Raw genomic sequence first — 19,156 nt, 5'->3', positions numbered from 1 at the left:
ATAAGGGAAAACAAACAGGCAGAGATATCCAGGAGAGTTATGACAATGAATAGCCATGTTGTGAGAGAACTAGTCATACCACATGTGAAAATATATAGTAGAACACAAAGTTCAAGAATAGACCTGAAGACATACAAGAATTTAGTATACACTGAGGCAGCCTCCCAAATCAATGAGAGTACCGACAGCCTTGGGACAAAGTGACACCCATCTAGAATAGGCTCATAGTTCCACACCTCTCACAATAAACCACGATGAACTGTACAGGCATCCAAGAATTAAAGGTACAATGCACAGAACCATACAACTACTAGAAGAAGTAATGGGCAAGATTCCTTTATAGCTCGGGAGCAGGAAAAGCCTTTTGTACGCCTGACCCAGAAATCCATTAAAAAAACAAAAAGGATAAATGTGAACACCTAAAATTTACCATGCTAACGAAAAAAGCATAATCGAAGTTAGAAAAGCATTGATAAACGGGAAAAAAGTATTTAATTCACATCAGTAGTCTTCCTAACATAGAGAACAAGCTTCTAGATATCGTTTAAGAGTAACAACCAAGAGAAAAAGACATTACTAGTTCACAGAAAAAGAGCCACAAAAGGCTCTTAAATATACCAAAAGATTCCCCAGCCGCACATATAAAGGAAATACAAACAAAAACTACACTATAACTTCATACAAAGTATGAGTTCCCAACCAAGACCTGCCCTTTCAGAGGGGCCTGTATTACCTGCCATTTCCTCACCTCTCTTGAGTCTGACTTGTCTCAAATCCCCTTTACCCATGAAATGGTTATAATCCCACTGTAAACAAAGTACAGTCCTTTATATGAAAATCCCTGACCCTTTAATTTCGATTGCCCTCTCATGCCATCAAATGTCTACAGAAGTTCTTCGAATTTTTAAATTTTGGTAATAAGGCCAATCTTCTGCCAATTATCAGTAACAAGAAACAAGCATTTGCACGAACACGCACCCTTAACAGTGTCATAAAAAAAACTGTGGTTTTTTTTCCTTTTGGAGTTTTTTGTCCACATATAATTTGCTCCCCTTATTCATATTTTGTATTATTACCATGAACTTTTATCTTTGATAACCTGAAATTATTTCTTTAAAAAGCTTCATTGCTTCTTTCATTAATAAAAGGCCTCCTGTTACTGCACAGAACTGTAAATAGATAAAAAACATTAACCACCAGTATTCCCATCACTTGCAGAGACCCTGAAAATCTGGGGGTTTAATCTTCCATGTGGTTAAATGCATACGTGAAAATGGAGCTATAACTTTTTTAGGTCAAAAATTCATGAAAGGAAATGTTACTTCTCTAGGGATACATTCCGGGGAGCCCAGTCCCTGTCGGCAGCGCACTCAATCCCACCCAACCAAGCCGACCCTCCTGCGGCCACGTAAATGGGGAGGGAAGGAAGAAGGAGCTGGCGGCCCCGCGCTCTCCTCCTGCCCTCCCCGCCCTCTGGCCACAGGGAACCGCTTCCCTAGGGGCTCTACTTGGACGCTCTCCCTACTGGCGCCAGGGCACAGAACTCAGGCGGCGGTACAATCCCGGCGCCCACGCTCAGCCAGCCTCGCCTAAACGCCAGACCCCGGCCGGGCCCACGCGGCGCCCCCTCGGCCCGTCCCCGCCTCCCCCCGAGCCGGCCAGGATGCAGCGACCATTGGCCTACGGCGCACGCCAGGCATACGCTGCCCAGACGCTAGAGGACGGGGAGGGTCCCCGGGATCAGAAAGGCTGCCGGACGGAGCCCAGCCCCCGGCCCCGCGTCGCCCCGCGTCAGGGAAAGGAAACGAAGGAGGCTGAGGGGACCCACCTGGCTGAAGCCACGCTCCGGCGGGACAAACCCGGTCAGCTCTGAACCTTGCGCGAGGGCCGGCGGGACTCGACGGCGCCCCACGCCCACCCCTGCCGTAAAGCGGCGCCTGCGTGGCCCCGCGTAGACGACCCCACCCCCACCCCCACCCCCACCCCGCCCCCTGTCGTCGGCGTCTCCTCGGAGAAGCCCGGGAGGTGGGGCGCGGCGGGGGGGAGGGCGAGGGGGAGAGGAGGGGTTGGGAATCCGGGTTCCTCGGTGATGGCCCCGCCCAGGGGAGGGGTGGGACATCCTCAATTGGTCCCAGGTGCCGAGAGGTGGGAGAGGGGAGCTTGGGAAAGTCTGAGAGGAAACCTCCCGTGTTTCGCTCTCTGCTCGGGAGGACCAACTTGTCCCCCTTGTAGGGGCCTTGCCGCCAACGATGTATGCGAAGGAACAGTAAAACGGAAATTTTACCGTTCAACGGTCGCAAGACTATTTAGAGGAAAAAAGTGTAAGTACACTTGCAAACGATGTGACGAGTTTGTATCCTTCTTATGCTTGAGGTTACTAATACTTGAATTGCTCCCTCCTCAGGTGAGAGGCAGAGTCCCAAGAGCAGGCACTCCCTGCGCCCCGTCACCTCCCGCTCTTTGCCAAGGACCTGCTAGGGAGCCAGCGCCTCTGAAGCGGTTTTCCCGGGGCTGCTGCAGGTGGTGTCCACACCGCCTAGGTGGGTGGGGATGTGCTGCGTCCGAAGGAGTCGCAGCGACTCGCAGGTTTCTCCTGCCTGGCGGGCGCCTTGACTTGTTGTTTCCTGTTGAGAAAAGGAACACGCTCCTCTAGAGAAATAACCTTCACATCAAGGAGACACATGTAGCATAGAGAGGAAAAGGAAGATGACAGGTGATGCCGCCACTCAGAGACGAGGGGTGTTAAACTGGGGCTTGTATCCACCCAGTAGCTTGTTCCCTGCAGAGGGGTGCAGCGGAGGAGAGAGAGCACGGGAGAGAGATTCAAAGACAGACCTTTAGAAACAACTGTCTCTAGGATCGTGGGTAACCGGCAGCTTTCTGGTGACTAAAACAGTCGAGACTGTGAAGATGTTTTTGTTAACTCTTTCTTTCCATTGACAAATGTAATTATTGCTTGGTTATTTCTTAAGAAAAAACATCTCCAGAAATACAGAAGTTTTTCAAGGGAGAACCGAAGTCACCCCTGCCCCTATCCACTCCCCAGTGTAACCACCCTTCCAAGAAACACTTAAAAGAAATCCATGGGCTCTGCAACGACCCCAGGGCAGCACAACTGGCCTGCTGACTGCCCCTAACTCCTCAGGATTTCCTGCCTCCATTCTGCTCCCCCACTGAGCACCTGCACAGGCCCAGGCCCCCCAAGACCGCCTGCTGTCCGGCTAGTCCCAGCCTTGGCTCAGGCTCTGACTCACAGCGCCTTTTCTCACCCATTCCCTGCTGTTTGGGCAGAGCTGGTGGGAATTTCCAGGGCAGAAGGGAGGAGGACAGTGAGGACCCTGAGGTGCTTAGTTCTGGCCAGGCAGCTGCCTTTTTGCATTTCAGGTCACCACAGGAAATCTCACAAAGCGCAGCTGCCTTCAACTCCTAGGGAGTGAGGGGAGGGCTTCATGCTCTGCTACAACTTGCCCGCCTTGTTGAGGGTGGAAAGTGAAGAGCGCTTCCACCTCCTCGCCACGCGGAATTACCTGACCAGTCCCTGGGCTCTGGATCTCAGCTGCCCCTCTGGATTCCTCTGTGAGTTTCTTTTCCTTCACTCTAGGGAGTAGTGGCTGTTTCTCCATGCAGAGATCCGAGTCAAAGTCTTTTTTCTGTCTCCATTCCCTGGATGAACACAGATGCAATAACTACTCATTGTGCCAGGAAATCGAGGTCCAAAGAGGCTACGTGGCTTTGCCAATGTGAACCAGGAGTGGTTCACACACACAAGGGGCGAGGGGTGGGGTGGGGTGGGGATGGGGGCGTCTCATGCTGCAAATCCATTGCTCTCTCCATGCAAATGGCCACTGAGGGCAAGAGAAGATGTTCAACGTCATTAGTCATTAGGGAGACCAACATCAAAATCACAAGAGATACCACTTGACGTCTACCAGGGCAGCTGTAATTTTAAAAATGGAAAATAAGAAGTGTAATAAGGATGTGCAGGAATTGAACCCCTCATACACTGGCTGGTGGGAATGTAAAATGGTGCGGACACCGTGTAAAGCAGTTCGGCACTTCCACCAAAAGTTAAACATAGAGTGACCACATGACCAGCAAGTCCACTCCTAGACACGTATCCCAGAGAACTGAAAACATTCAAACAAAAACTTGTACGTCAATGTTTACGGCAGCCTTATTCACAAAGCCAAAATGGGGGAAGCAACCCAAATGTCCATCGACTGATGAATTTTTAAACAAAATATGCTATACCCTTACCGTGAGTTTTTATTTAGCCATAATATGGAATGAAGTAGTGATACGTGCTGAAATACGGATGAATCTTGGAAACATTATGATACATGAAAAAAGCTAGACACCAAAGAACACACATTGTAAGATCTGATTCACGTGAAGTACCCAGAACAGGCAGATCTACAGAGAGAAAAAATCCACGCGTGGTTGCCATAGGGCTAGTGAGAAGGGAACGTTAGGAGGAAAACTTTTTCTCTACCGTCTTAGGTTCAACTGGCTAGGGGCCTGAAAGTTAATTATCGGTAAATTAATAGGAGAAAAGTTTATTTACCGTGAAGGAGCTTTCAGATGAAGAGGCTCCCTAGACGGCTAGAGATAGGGGTTTATATACCAACTTCGCAAGGGGGCTTGGTGGATCAGGACTTCAAAGGATGGAAGGGTCTGATGAGGCTTATTTACACCATCTTCTGGAATGTTCTCATGTCCAAGATCAGGCCTCCCTGATTAGAGACACGCCCCCCCCCCATGTGGGTGGGGTTGTGGCAGCTGTCTCTTATAAAGTTCTGCTTTAGCCAGATAAGGGCAGTTCAGAGAAGACTTATTTCTGCCTCTGTTGTAGCTCAGATGTTTTCAATTTGAAGTAATCTTTGTGCCATTCAGGCCGGTTTCAGTCCCATCCCGAGAATAGGGAACGGCAGATAATAAGTATGGACTTCCTTTTGGGGGTGATGAAAATGTCCTAAAATTTATTGTGGTCACGGGCCCACAACTGTCTGAATATAGTAAAAATCAGTGACTAGTACATTTTAACATTGTGGATTATATGGTACATGAATAGCATATCAGAAATTTAAAAAGCAAGCCAACACATACATTTAATAAAATTTCAGTAAAAGGTAGATGGTACATTTTATAATGTGGGTGAATCAAGGTGAGAATAGTACAACCCACCGATCAACCCCCGTCTCCCCGGCCAGGGGAAACTTTTTGTTTCCCATCAAAAGTGTGGGAAACAGCGCGGGTGTTCTGATGTGATACAATTGACACTGTACAGTACAGTGCAATCTGATACTCCTGTTGTATCATATAGGAGTACAAAGCATCAAGTCTAAAATGTGCCTGCTAAGGGACATTTCCCTGGTGGCGCAGTGGGTTAAGAATCCGCCTGCCAACCCAGGGGACACGGGTTCGAGCCCTGGTCCGGGAAGATCGCACATGCCGCGGAGCAACTAAGCCCGTGCGCCACAACTACTGAGACTGCGCTCTAGAGCCCGCGAGCCACAACTGCTGAGCCCGCGTGCCACAACTACCGAAGCCCGCGCACCTACAGCGCGTGCTCTGCAACAAAGAGAAGCCACCGCACGCCGCAACTAGAGAGGGCCTGCACGCAGCGGCGAAGACCCAACGCAGCCAATAAATAGATAAATAAATAAATTTATAAAATGTTCCTGCTAAAATAACTGAGCCTGAATCTAACCATATCCAGAGATCTCACTACGGGTTATTCTGTTTCTACTGGAACATGTTCAGGACAGGATGCATATAGAGTAACACTGAATGTGAGTAATTCCACAGGACAAATAATCTAGTCTTTTCATCAAAGGAATAGCAAAGAAAAAACGGGGAAGGGCTGTTATAGATGAAAAGAGGACTAAGTCCTATTTCAGCGAATGCTATGTAAGATACTTCTTTGGATCCTAATAAGAACAAATCAAATTTAAGAGAGATATTTAGGTCAAATAGATACATTGGACATGGATGGTTTCCTGTGGCATTAGGGAATAATTGTAATTTTTCTTAGATGTAATGACGGTATTTTGGTTATGTTTTTTTAAAGCCCTGTTTGTTATAGTTTATGTGACCGCAGAGTATGTGGAGGAAATAACTTCTTTGGGTTTACACACGAAGTCGTAGGATATCTGGAATATGCTTTGGAATATGCTAGAAAAAAGAAAAAACAAATAAATCTTAAGTGGCAAAACGTTGATTGTTGAAGCTCCTTGACCGACATACAGAATTCTGGATATATTGTTCTATCGGCTTTGTTTGAAATGATCCGTGATACAGAGCTAAAAATATCCACAAAAGCAACTGTGCCAACCAACACTGATAAAGTAATCGTGTTTTGAGTATGTTATTGAGTAATATGGGTGAAAACACCAACCTAAAAGAGTTGATTCTGGTTGCATTTACAGAGCTGTAATCGGTTGTGTCTCCAGTTAGGACTGGAAACAGGTGGTTTTTGTTTTAAGTACTGTAGAATTATCCAACCACTTCATTAAAGCGTAGGGTGTCTATTTTTAATGATCTCTTGTGTGAGAATGTAAATACGGGGAGGAGATTCTGAAAGACGCACACTCTACAGGTGACAGGGTCAGCTCTGGGAATGGCATGAACATTAAGGCTGGTGGCCAAAGGTGACCTTCATCATTTGCTGAGCACCTACTATGTGCCAGATACTACTGTTCTTCGTGCTGGACATACAGACACGAAGGAGACCTAAAGTCCTTGCTCACATGGGGCTCACATTCTAGTGGGGGAGACTGAAAGGTAAGCTCAATAAGACCCACGTGTATTATAATGACGCGTGCTGTGCAGCACACGAAGGCAGGGAAGGGGAATAGGTCTGGGGGAGGGATCTGCACCTGCAGGTAGGTTGTATGGAGAAGGCCTCACTGAGAAGGGGACATAAAGACCTGAAGGAAGAGACGGGGTGGGGTGGGGGGGACCCTGTGGACATCTGGGGGATGATCCTCTGAGGATCATATCCTGTGTGCCTCTTACTAATGTTATGCTGTTAAATCATTTAGATACTTACAAATAGTCATTGACCCTCCAGTTTTGAAGCAGGAGGCGCTGTGGTGTATTCTGTCCGTTTGGAATTGGTCAGGGTTAGGGCCACAATTACCTTGATGAGGATATGGTTGAAGACCTTAGCCACTTTGAATAAATCGAGGTTCTAGCCATGCATACTAAGTGTGTGCTCCTATAAAATGGATCTTTTTGGAATACGTGTAGAGATTGGTCCCTACAGAGCATCTTGCTGAAGTGGCTCGGTCCACTTCTGTAAGTTGTTTATAGCTACGTGACTGACAGTGCTGAACAAAACCCAAACTGTCATTTGCCCCTTGGGCCAGGACGCTCATCCCTCGTGGAAATCAATCAGTTATAAGTGGGAGAACATTTCTGTATCTGTGGCTGCAGGGCTGACAGTTTATTTATTTATTTCACTAACCTCAGGGACAGTAGGTTAGGGAAGCAGAAAGGCTGATCCGGTATCTCTGACCACAAGCCTCAATGCCAGCAAATTACCATATGAAGTGACCAAATGGTCACAGTGGATTACATCACAGTGGGTTTGCAGTATAAAGTCCAGACCATCTGTAGCTGTAGGCTTATTTCTCCTAAGGGTAGGCAGTGGCTGGATGGGTTTCTTTTGCAGAACTAGGAAAAGGCTGGTGTGTTTTTGTTTTGTTTTGTTCTTTTGTTTTTTACTTTTTTCATGCTGAATTCTTACTTAGGGAAATTAATCTGTATCTGTGGCCAAGGTATTCAACAATACTTTCTTTCCTTTTCAGGTCACAGTTTGGTAAGAAGATCAAAGGGCACGATCAACAGCTCGTGCACTGCCTTGGTGTGGACCCAGAGTTCAAGCACAGACGAAGATCAGACACTGACTTCACACTTCTGATAGGTACGCAGTACAGCCCTCAGCTGTGCTTTGATTCTGTTTCCCCCTTCTGTACAATAGGCTCCCCTCTCAAGGCAGGTCTCTCACCGAACTTCCTCTTGTTAGTGTCTGGCTAGCACCACGTCCAGGTATACTCAGTCCCTGTAATTGTTCATCGTGATGATCAGGAGAGTTCTGCCTGTGCGATTCAAATATCAACCTATCTGGTAAGTTCCAACACCCCTGAACTCAGTTGAAACTCGAAGCCCAGAAAAGGCCATTATTTTACTAGAGCCGATTTCACACATCTGATAGGTATGGAACATAACTCCCAGGTGTACTTTGTGTTTTACCCCCTTGCTTTTTACAAAGGTGACTTTCTGAAATGTTTTAATCCAGTTTATACTGGTGCCATGGAGGCACGTTCTTCACGCTCAAGACTGAGCAAAGGCAGGGTTATTTCAGTAACCTGGGACCTTTTAAAGCTATAAAAAATAGCCCGACATTTTCATAAACCCTAGAGCTAGGAAAGAATTTGAGGGGATCCTGTTTGTCCCCTGGATTGCTGAGAAAAGGACCTTCTGTCATCCTACACTGGAATCTCTGAGAAGGATGATGTGAAGCTTCTCATGTGAAACGTACCTTGCTATATAGCGCCTCCTAGTTTAAGAAGTTTTTTTTATACCGTATTGAAATCTCCATTGGTAAGGATCCAGCATACACTCATTTGTCGTTTCTTTACAGGAGGAAAACTAGAGCTGTCAAACGCCAATTCTATAGTATTCTTCTGGTCTACAGCACAGGGCAGGCTCAGTAATAATGAAAGAGGAATAGCTTATTATTGTTTATGATGTGTTGTTCTTTTGTGATTTTAACAGTAATACACCCATAGGTGATTTAGAAAGTTATACAGGTTTGATGGGGGAGTCATAAGGGACTGTTTCCAGTAGTTGTGCTGGCTGATCACCTCTTATGGACCATACCATTGGCACGCTCTCCTGTTGATGTGGGTGAGCGGGTCAGGGTTCAGCAGACATTGGCTTCGTGTGCTGTATGCCAGCTTTTTATGACGACTGTGTTCTGTGAATCAGCATTTGGGGCAGGGAGAGAGGAGGGGACCAGAGACGGTAGTCAGCATCATAACCCCCTCATGACCTCATCAACCTGCCACCTCTGATCTTGAACACATCCTTGTACTTCTCCAGGTTTTGATATCTCTAACTAATTTCTGGGTAAATCCATGAAAAGTTCCTACATATTTATGGTCAAGGACCTTTTCGAGAAGCTGATGAATACTGTGGAAATTAATTTTTTAAAAATGCATATCTGTACATACATACACAAATTAGCAGCTACTTCAGGAAGTTTAAGGAAACCTATGGACCTCTCTTAAGAGCACCTAGACTTAGGGAGTTCACTGTCTCTTCCAATTTCACACATCTGTGGTTCTAGTGCCTCCCACCATTCAAATCATATCAGGCCCCTGCCTGAAGCTCTCCAATAATTTCCCATTGAAATTAGAATGAAAATATTTACCAAGCATGGCCAGCAATGAACAAGATCGGGCTGCTCTTTGCCCTGATCACTCAACCTCTTTTCTCCTTGGTTACTTTGCCCTAGACACACAGGTATGTTCCTTCTGAGCTTTATTAACAGGAGTGTAATAGGCAGAAGATAAACTGCCCTGTTTACAGTGTACACCTTGATAACTATTGACATATGTTCCACCTGAGAGATGATCACCACACTCAGAATAATGAACACATCCATCACACCCAAAAAAGTTTTTGCTTCCTTGGTGTGTATAGTAATGACAACTACATTTTGCTCCAAAGAGGTTCTCTAGTTATTTATTTCATCCTTAACTAGGGGTAATTTATTATTAAGACAATTTCATATATATTAAGAAACATGTACCCAAAGTGTTTGAATGTTCCTGAGAAGTTCCTTTCTTTATGTAGTTGATATTTTCTGCCGTAGATCAAATGTTACTGAAGTGAAAGTTTTCACAGAAATCTTGAGTTAATGGGTGTTATTGTATATCCTCCCATTGCTGCTTTTGGTTTAAGGGTCATTTTGAGTCTTCGTCATTACAAATGTGGATTCATTGGCACATTTCCACCCATAATGAATCATGAAACAAATTTTAATTTCTGTAATCATAAAAGTTAAAAAGTATTTGGAATCCTTTAAAAATGGTGAGAATGTGGTCAAAATATATTCATGAATACTTGGTTATGGTCCTCGACAAACCTAGTGTTAAATTCATTCAGTTAGCTAAGCGAAGTGTATGTAGTAGCTTATGCTCTATATGTGTACATGTCAGTTTCTGTTTAGTGTCAATTGACGTAAAAATGATAGTCGGCATAGTAAAATTATAGGCTTGCCACCTTTTGCCTGAGGGAACTGACATAATAATCTCTAATTGCTTGTGTTTAACCTTAATTGATTGTTTTGTGGACTGGGCAAAAGTTGAGGAAAATTGTTAACAACAGCAATGGAAATTTCCAAAAATGTTTAAGGCTTATTAAATATTGATATGATTATTTTACTCAATTTAATCACATTACATATACTCTCCTCTATCTTTTGTGAGACTTTCAAAATGTTTTTTCAGTTATACAGTACTTTACCTTTCTGGATCCATAACCACATATATTGAATTATTGGTAGATATTGATTTTTTGGTAGTGCAATAGTGAAGCGCTGTAAACAAGTGAAATGTCTATCAATTGGCAAGTGGTTAAAGAAATATATTATACAGCCTGACAAACTGTGAAATATGTGTTTGGGTTTCTTTGTGAACATATGCCTTCATTTCTATTGACGTATAATTTACTATTGTAAAACTCACTTTCAAAGTGTACAAAATTGAGTTTTGATAAATGTATATAGTCATGTAACCACTATCACAATCAAGATATGAAATATTTCTATGACCCCAGAAAGTTCTCTGGTTCCTTTCTAGTCAGTGATCTCACTCTACTTCCATCCCTTGGAACTACTGATCTAATTTCATGTAGTTCTGTCTTTTTTTAAAATAATATACATGGAATCATAACGTAATGATCCTTTTGTTTCTGGCTTCTTTCACTTAGCACAATGCTTTTGAGATTCATCCATGGCATTGCATATATCAGTGGTTCATTCATTTTTATTGTTGAGAAGTATTCTAATGTACTGATATATGACAATTTGTTTATTCATCAGTTGCTGGACATTTGGATTGTTTGAAGGATTTGGTGTTTCTGAAAATCGTTACAGGAAAATTTTATATCTTCATATAGATTTGAGTTACAGAATAGAATCCATCTATTTCAACCTAAAGGATTCCTTTTAACATTTCTCGTAGGGCAGATATAGTGGTAATGAACTCTCTCAGCTGTCGTTTGTCTTAGAATGTGTTAATTTCTCTCTCATTTTTGAAGGACAGTTTTTACCAGATATAGAAATCTCGGTTGACAGTTTTTTTCTTTCAACAACTTAAACATATCATCCCACTTCCTTTCGGCTTGCTAGATTTCTGCTGGCAAATCTGCTGATAATCGTATCCCTTTTAAGTGACAAGTTGCTTTTCTCTTGCTGCTTTCAAGATTCTGTCATTGACTTTAGACAGTTTGATTACAGTGTGTCTCAATATGATTTTCTTTTGTTTTATCCTACTTCAAAGTTCATTAAACTTGTTGGATTTGTAGGCTAAAATCTTTTATCAAATTTTGGAAATTTTCAGCCATTATTTCTTCAAATAATCTCTCTGCCCTTTTAGCTTGCTATTTTTCTGGGACTGCCATAATGCATATATTGGTCTACTTAATGATATCTGATAAGTCATTTAAGCTCTGTTTACTTTTCTTTATTCCTTTTTCTTTCTATTCCTCAGATTCTGTCATTTGTTTTTCCTAATAAAATAAGGTTACTATAATCTACTGTTCCTTCCTTATCACCTTTAACAGATGTAGAAGAAAAACACTAGCCTTTTTATATTAAAGTGATAAATGAAAGGAAATTAGATTGCTCAAAGGATATGTTTAGAAATAAGCAACCTAAATAATTTCCATTTCATTCCTTCACATTTCTCTTTCTTCAATAGGTAGTTCCTTGTAGAACTGTGAGATAGTTACCTAGTTCTATCTGCTGTGATCTCTAAAGTCACTCTTTTTGATAGCAACAAAATGGTATAACCTCTCCTCCTTTCTCTGTCTCTGCTTAGAGCGACCCCACTTGGCTTCTTTCAATTTTCTAATTAGAAAATTTCAAATGATACTGCTACTTCATGCAGACTTGCTGAAATTTGAGTTTGCCTTTTCTTTCCATGTGAATGACTTACGCAAATGCTTTTGAACAAATGCCAGCTTTATTAATATCTTAATGTTATTTATATCTAGATTTTCTTTCACTTTCATGAAAGCATAGCTGCAATTCTATTAGGTTCTACCAAAAGTTTCATTCCTTTTTCTCCTAGATCCTGTGAAACCTTAGTATAGTATTTCTCTCCTGCTGGTGGAAGAGAGAAGCACAAGACTAAAAGCTCTCTTGTTTTCAGCCTCTGATAGTAAGGTAAAGTGCTTACATACTCTGTCTCTCTAGAGTTTGCCTTGTCTTGGAGATAACCAAGTTTTCTATCATTCCATAAATTATAGAATATCGTTGAAGTAACTTCAGGATTTTTTTTTTTTGCTTTTTTCTCTGCTAGAGAAAATTCTAAGAGCATGAGTATATAATGTTTGCATGAAGTTGTCAAGTTTATTGATGAAAGAAATTTCATGCTTTTTGATTAATAGATCTTTATGCATCTAATATATGCACTCTTGCATATATTGTGCATTCTTGTTTTAAGTAGCACATTCAAAATTCCCTTTGAGAATCTTAGAATCCACTTAGTTTGGGGCTTGCATTGTTAGCAGATATCACAAGAATGGAGCAAATGATGACTATGTATCTGCCCTAGATTTCTGTATTTGTGTATTTTGGGAAAAGGAGCACTGAAAAATAACAAAGAAATTTCAGTGCTTGATGTTTTATTCTGATAACCAACATTTAAAATTAAAATGCAAGCATTTATGTTCTCCCAGTGGCTGCCTGCATGCCTTCTCTTTTTGTGAGCCATTTAAAGTAGTAGTATAAAATAGTTAAAAGAAGTCATTAAAAAGTTTCAGTTTTGGGCTTCCCTGGTGGCACAGTGGTTAAGAATCTGCCTGCCAATACAGGGGACACGGGTTCGATCCCTGGTCCGGGAAGATCCCACATGCTGCGGAGCAACTAAACCCGTGTGCCACAACTACTGAGCCTGCGCCCCAGAGGCCGCGAGCCACAACTACTGAAGCCCGCATGCCACAACTACTGAAACCCATGAGCCTAGAGCCCGTGCTCTGCAACAGGAGAAGCCACCGCAGTGAGAAGCCCGCGACCCGCAACGAAGAGTAGCCCTTGCTCACTGCAACTAGAGGAAGCCTGCATGCAGCAACGAAGACCCAATGCAGCCAAAAATAATAAATAGAATAAATAAATTTTTTTTAAAAGTCTCAGTTTTGTCATTAATTGGCTATAGCTTTAAGTATGTCATTTATACTCCTTGGATCTTAGTTTCTTCATTATCAACAGGGGAGGATAAGATTAGTGGACTTCTAAGAAGACTGCTTCCAGTTCATATATTTCAGATCTGCGTGATTCTGATTCTATGTGTGGTTACAGATTGTTTAGCTAATTTAAATTTCAAGCAGGAAGATTGAGTGCCTCTCTGCAAATGTACCAATGAAACATTTACAAAAGGAAATTGTGGACAGTGTGTTTGTGCAGTTACCAAACTAAAAAATAATGTGGAGAAAACTTTAGGAGGGGAGATGAGAGTGTGGATTCAGAGAAAACGTGGATAATAATCAAGTTGAACAAGCTCACATTGGAGGACCTCCATCTTCTCAGTGAACTAGCAAATAAGTTTATTTACTGTCCATGAAGGCTCTTTGGTAGTTTTGAAATTTAAATAGACTAGAAAAGTTTTGGATCAGCCTCTGTGGGGTCCAGGACTCAGGTAGGGATGAATAAAAAAATTATTAAGTAGTATTTCAGGTTTGACCCCCCCAAACACTATCATTATCCAGATTGCTCACCTGCTCTTTCCTCAAACTTGGATATGAATGACTTTTTATAATTTCCAAAAGTCAAATATACTCTGTGGATTAATATTTAGTAATAGTGAAAGTAGTTTTTATTGTTCTACAAACTCTAAAGACAATTCTAGATAAGAAGATAAACCACTTTTGGAAACAGAATTAGCATCATTTGGATGAGCGTGCAACCTTCTAAAATGACCTGAAGTGACATTGGCAACAAAGGTCAAGTAAGATAAATATTACCTTTTCTATAGCTGGACTTGAGCAGTGTTCATTCTACAACTTCAGGCTTGTTTGAATCTGTTTAGAGTCCTGACTGAGGCAGGGCCTTGGACAAGATACAATGGAAGGATGTCCACCATTCAGATGATCTCTCTGACTTAGCACTACAGTTTAACTTCTCACATTCCTACTTTTAACATTTTATATAAGTGTTTTGGTTAGCCATCTTAAGAAGAATGCATTTTTGATGTCCAATTTTGCAGAACACCTCTTTTTGCATGCTAGACAATTCACGGTGTGGTAGAAAGATTCTAATTTGTATTAATATGCATCAATTTGAACATTCTACAAGTGCAATCTCTTTTCAAGGTTAAATATAGTTAAGAAGTTGAATTGCTTGAGAACTTTATGATTTTTTTTTTAAAAAGTACAGAGATTTCTGATATACCCTCTCACCCTGCTCCCAGTAAATATATTGAATTAGTATGATTCATTTGTTACAGTTGATGAGCCAATTTAAATACATTATTTTTAACTAAAGTCCATAGGGTGCATTAGGTTCACTCTTCGTGTTGTACATTCTATGGGTTTTAACAAATACATGGTGGCATGTATCTACCATTATAGACTCACACACAATAGTTTTACTTCCCTAAAAATCCTCTGTGCTCCACTTATTCACCCCTCTCTCCCCAACCCTGAACCCCTCACAATCACTGGCCTTTGAACAATCTGAATAAGTTTGCCTTTTCCAGAATGTTATATACTTGGAATCCTACACTATGTAGCTTTTTCAGTTTGGTTTCTTTCACTTAGCAATATGCATTTAAGTTTTCTCCATATCTTTTCTTGTCTTCATAGCTCATTTCTTTTAATCAGTGATTTCTTTTACTCTATTGTATGGATGTACCACAGTTTATCCATGCACCTATTGGAGGACATCTTTTTTAGGTCCCATTTTCTTATTCATTAAATTTAAATGTATGGTATGAAATATTAAAAAACCATACTAATTTCTAAGATCTACATTTCAACAGAAAAACATTAAAAATGTCCATGATAAATCAAGAAAAACTCCTTGGTCCACCCATTTTTTCTTTTTCTTTTTTTTCCCAGGAGTGAAAATGGGTTTGTTTGCCTTTGGTTGGTGACCTATTTCTTCATTATTACCACCACTAGTACTAGCTCTACCCCCAATTGTCATGATAATAATCATGACTGAGGGTCTGAGATTTAACGCTCTATTTCATACATAATATTGTTTTGAGCTTTCGTGAAATGATATTATTAAGTGAACATCTATGGTGGTGATCACTGCAGGGAAATGAAGAATTCAGAGCTCAATCCTAAGCTTAAGCACTGAACCCAGGTGATGAAACTATATATTGTGTCATGTTACAGTAAGTTCTATGGTAGAAAATTATTTTGTTAGATGGAAGAAAAATGTGACCAGTAGCAGACTTTCTGGCAAATTAACACTTTAGTTTAAATAACTCTACAGATTTTATTTTCTAAGACAATAAACATTCAGGCATTAGTTTCTTAAACTACCCTGAATGTTTTGTGATAGAATGTATTACACAAGCAAAACTTTTGAGAGGAAATTTTCATGATGGTGTGAATAATTGAGCCATGGTATTTCCTTTCAAGAAGAAAATCCCCATTTTAATGATTTCCCAAAACCCTCTGTAGACCTCTGAGAATCTGGACTACCATAATTTAATAACCTATAAACTTTATATATCCACCTTTGACAAAAGCTCCCATGTATACTTAAAATTTTCATCAGTGTCTGAATTTTACAGCTGATTAAGTACTGTCCTCAATACGTATTTGTTTCTTAAATTGGTCTGTTTCCACATTCGACTTAAAAGTTATGTCAAAAGTCACCAGTGAACCCCAAATGACCCAATCTAGTGGCCTTTTCCTAGCCTTTTTCTGTTTCATTGTATTTATAATGTTTTATAATTTTAATAAAGGTTTCATTTTTTCCTGTCCTCCTACTTCCCTTTTCACATCTCTGAGAAGTCATTTACTCTCCCTTTTACTTCCCAGTGTGGCATTCTCCAAGGTTCTGTCCTCAGCTCATGACAAATAATATGCATTCATGAGGAGATAGTCTGCTATAGTAGTAAGGGAACTAAATTAGGTGTGGGAACTGCATTAAAATCTTACTCATGTTTCACACTACCTGCATAAGCTTTGTTCAGTCACTTAAATCTTGGAGTTTCATTTTCCTTGTTCACAAGAAGTGAGATAAAACTTGCCCTATCTATATTACAAGGTGATAATAAGAATCAAAAAGGATAATACATGTAAAAACTTTGATAATATATTACTATGCAAATGAATATTAATTATGTTATTAGAAGACAGGTAGGTCATTGGCACTGTGAGACAGACTCTTTGTATAAAGCTAATTGACCCTCAAGGACCTCAAACCCATGACCTTGTATTAATTATCCATGTTTGAACCAACTTATAGGATAGTTGGCTAGCCATATAGAATAATTCTTCTTTGCATATGTTTATCATGAAATATAATTTTTCATCATTTTGGGGAAGTATTTCAGAAAGCCTTTGATGAGGGTGCCAACTGTCCTCACATTAGGGTGTTAGCAGAAGTAGTCATTGTGTAGAGCTTAAAATGCTTATGAAATATCTGACCTATCAAATATCTGACTTATGCATGTACTATTAAGCCTTTGAATGTTGATAAATAAGCAATGTATAATCTATAAAAAAACACAAATGTCTACTGTTATGAATTGTTTACCGTATATTTTATTACAGGCACTTAAACACTGAATTATTTATATTACAGGAGCATGAGCCCTCAGCTTGCTCATAAATTTCAGGACCTCTTCTCCTGCATCCACAGGCAGATAGAGGGTCATCCTCATCAACAGCTCTACCAGCGCCACCTCTACCTAGAAGAGTTGCTCCTCCTCCTCCAACTACTTTACCTAGAATAAGTAGTAAACCATCACCACCACCATCACTTTTGTTGGAGGATCTCTTCCTCCAGGATTACCACCTGCTCTGTCTCATGGAATGAAGCAGAAATAAATGTATAAACTTGAACTCTATATATTGAGTCTTGAACTGCATGACTTGATTCTCCTTTGAGAGAAATCAACTCGTCAAAGGGAAAACTTTTAACTAGAGTTTTTCAGTATCTTCTGGCCATTGGTGGTCATTAGTGTGTGAAAACTGCATAGCTGTGTACAAGTATGGTATAATTTTAGAGAATATGACTCTTGACTCTTTAACTTTCCTTTGTGAGCTCACCATCTTATGTTCCTCTTTCAGTACAGTCTCTCAATAATTGAAAACTCCATAGAGAATATGAAATTCATCTAGAAGGCAAAGTAGAATTAATAAAGTGATGTAAAGATAATTGTATTAGTTTCCTAAGCCTGCCATAATAAATTCCTACAAACTAGATGGCTTCAAAAAACAAAGTTTTCTGTCAATTCTGAAGGCCAGTAGTCCAAAATCAAGGTGTTGGCAGGGCCACACTCCCTCTAGAGGCTCTGTTCCTTGCCTCTTCCAGCTTCTGATGGCTGTTGGCATTCCTTGGCCTGTGGCCACATCTCTCTCTGCTTCATATTCACATGACGATCCCCTCTGTGTGTCTGTACACTTCTTCCTCTCTTTTATAAGGATACATGTGACTGCACTTAGAGCCCACTCAGATAATCAAGGATAAGCCCCTCCTCTTAAGATCCTTAAGTTAATCACATCTTTTGCCATATAAGGTAATATTCACAGGTTCTATGGATTAGGACATGGCCATGTCCTTTTGGAGACCACCATTCATCCCACTACAATAATACAGGAAATACATTCTCAAATTAAGAGCAATTTTGTTTCTTTTTACCATCTTTAACTTCAAATGGTATAACATTCTTAGATATGAACATAAATATTTTTTGTAATTGAGCCTTATTATCTTAGTTATTTTTGTACTTAGAGAATGTTTCTATTTATTTTTAAACTTTCAGATAGTGTGGAGTAGGTGATAACATTCTGTGGTGACAAAAACCTAATTGCGTTTATTTATTTATTTTTATACATTTATTTATTTATTTGTTTTTATTTTTGGCTGTGTTGGGACTTTGTTGCTGTGCGCGGGCTTTCTCTAGTTGTGGCGAGCAGGGGCTACTCTTCGTTGTGGTGCGCAGGCTTCTCATTGTCGTGGCTTCTCTTATTGTGGAGCACGGGCTCTAGGTATGCGGGCTCAGTAGTTGTGGCTCGCGGGCTCTAGAGCGCAGGCTCAGTAGTTGTGGCACTCGGGCTTAGTTGCTCCGTGGCATGTGGGATCTTCTCGGGCCAGGGATCGAACCCGTGTCCCCTGCATTGGCAGGTGGATTCCTAACCACTGCGCCACCAGGGAAGCCCCCTAATTGCTTTTAGATATGGTGATTGAAACTATCTTTCTCCTGAATATTATTTTACTTAATCATCGTCAAATAATATAACAAAATTTACCATTTTAACCAGTTTTTAAGTGTATAATTCAGTGGCATTGAATACTTTCACAGTATTGTGCAACCATCACCACTATCCATTTTCTGAACATGTTCATCATCCTGAACAGAAACTCTTTACTCATTAAACAGTAACTCCCCATTTACTCCTCCACTCAAGCCCCTGGTAACCACCACTCTACTTTCTGTCTCTATGAATTTGCCTATTCTAAGTACCTCATATAAGTGGAATCATATAATATTTAATAATGTTTGTCCTTTTTGTCTGGCTTATTTCACTTAGCATAAGTACTTATTCAAGCCCAGGGCTAGGTGCTACATGAGGACTGGATATCATTTGACTCTGAGCCATAACACTAACAAACCAACTTAAGAGTCAACTTCTAGGGGACTTCCCTGGTGGCGCAGTGGTTAAGAATCCACCTGCC

The 19,156-nt window shown here is 41.0% G+C and overlaps 1 protein-coding gene across 1 annotated transcript in view; it reads left to right on the top strand.

Moving 5' to 3' along the window:
* Positions 1 to 17,283, top strand: part of LOC137757347 (uncharacterized) — a 108,443-nt gene extending 91,160 nt beyond the window's left edge. Inside the window, exons 8-9 of the mRNA XM_068534065.1 lie at positions 7,812 to 7,927; positions 17,060 to 17,283. Coding sequence (XP_068390166.1) covers positions 7,812 to 7,927; positions 17,060 to 17,067 — 124 coding nt within the window. The 3' untranslated portion in view covers positions 17,068 to 17,283. The remainder of the gene's footprint in view (positions 1 to 7,811; positions 7,928 to 17,059) is intronic.
* The last annotated feature ends 1,873 nt before the right edge of the window (positions 17,284 to 19,156 follow it).

This window comes from Eschrichtius robustus, chromosome X (genome assembly GCF_028021215.1).
Source record: "Eschrichtius robustus isolate mEscRob2 chromosome X, mEscRob2.pri, whole genome shotgun sequence".
In the NCBI taxonomy this organism is placed as follows: domain Eukaryota; kingdom Metazoa; phylum Chordata; class Mammalia; order Artiodactyla; family Eschrichtiidae; genus Eschrichtius; species Eschrichtius robustus.
This window is presented reverse-complemented; position numbering and strand designations above follow the sequence as displayed.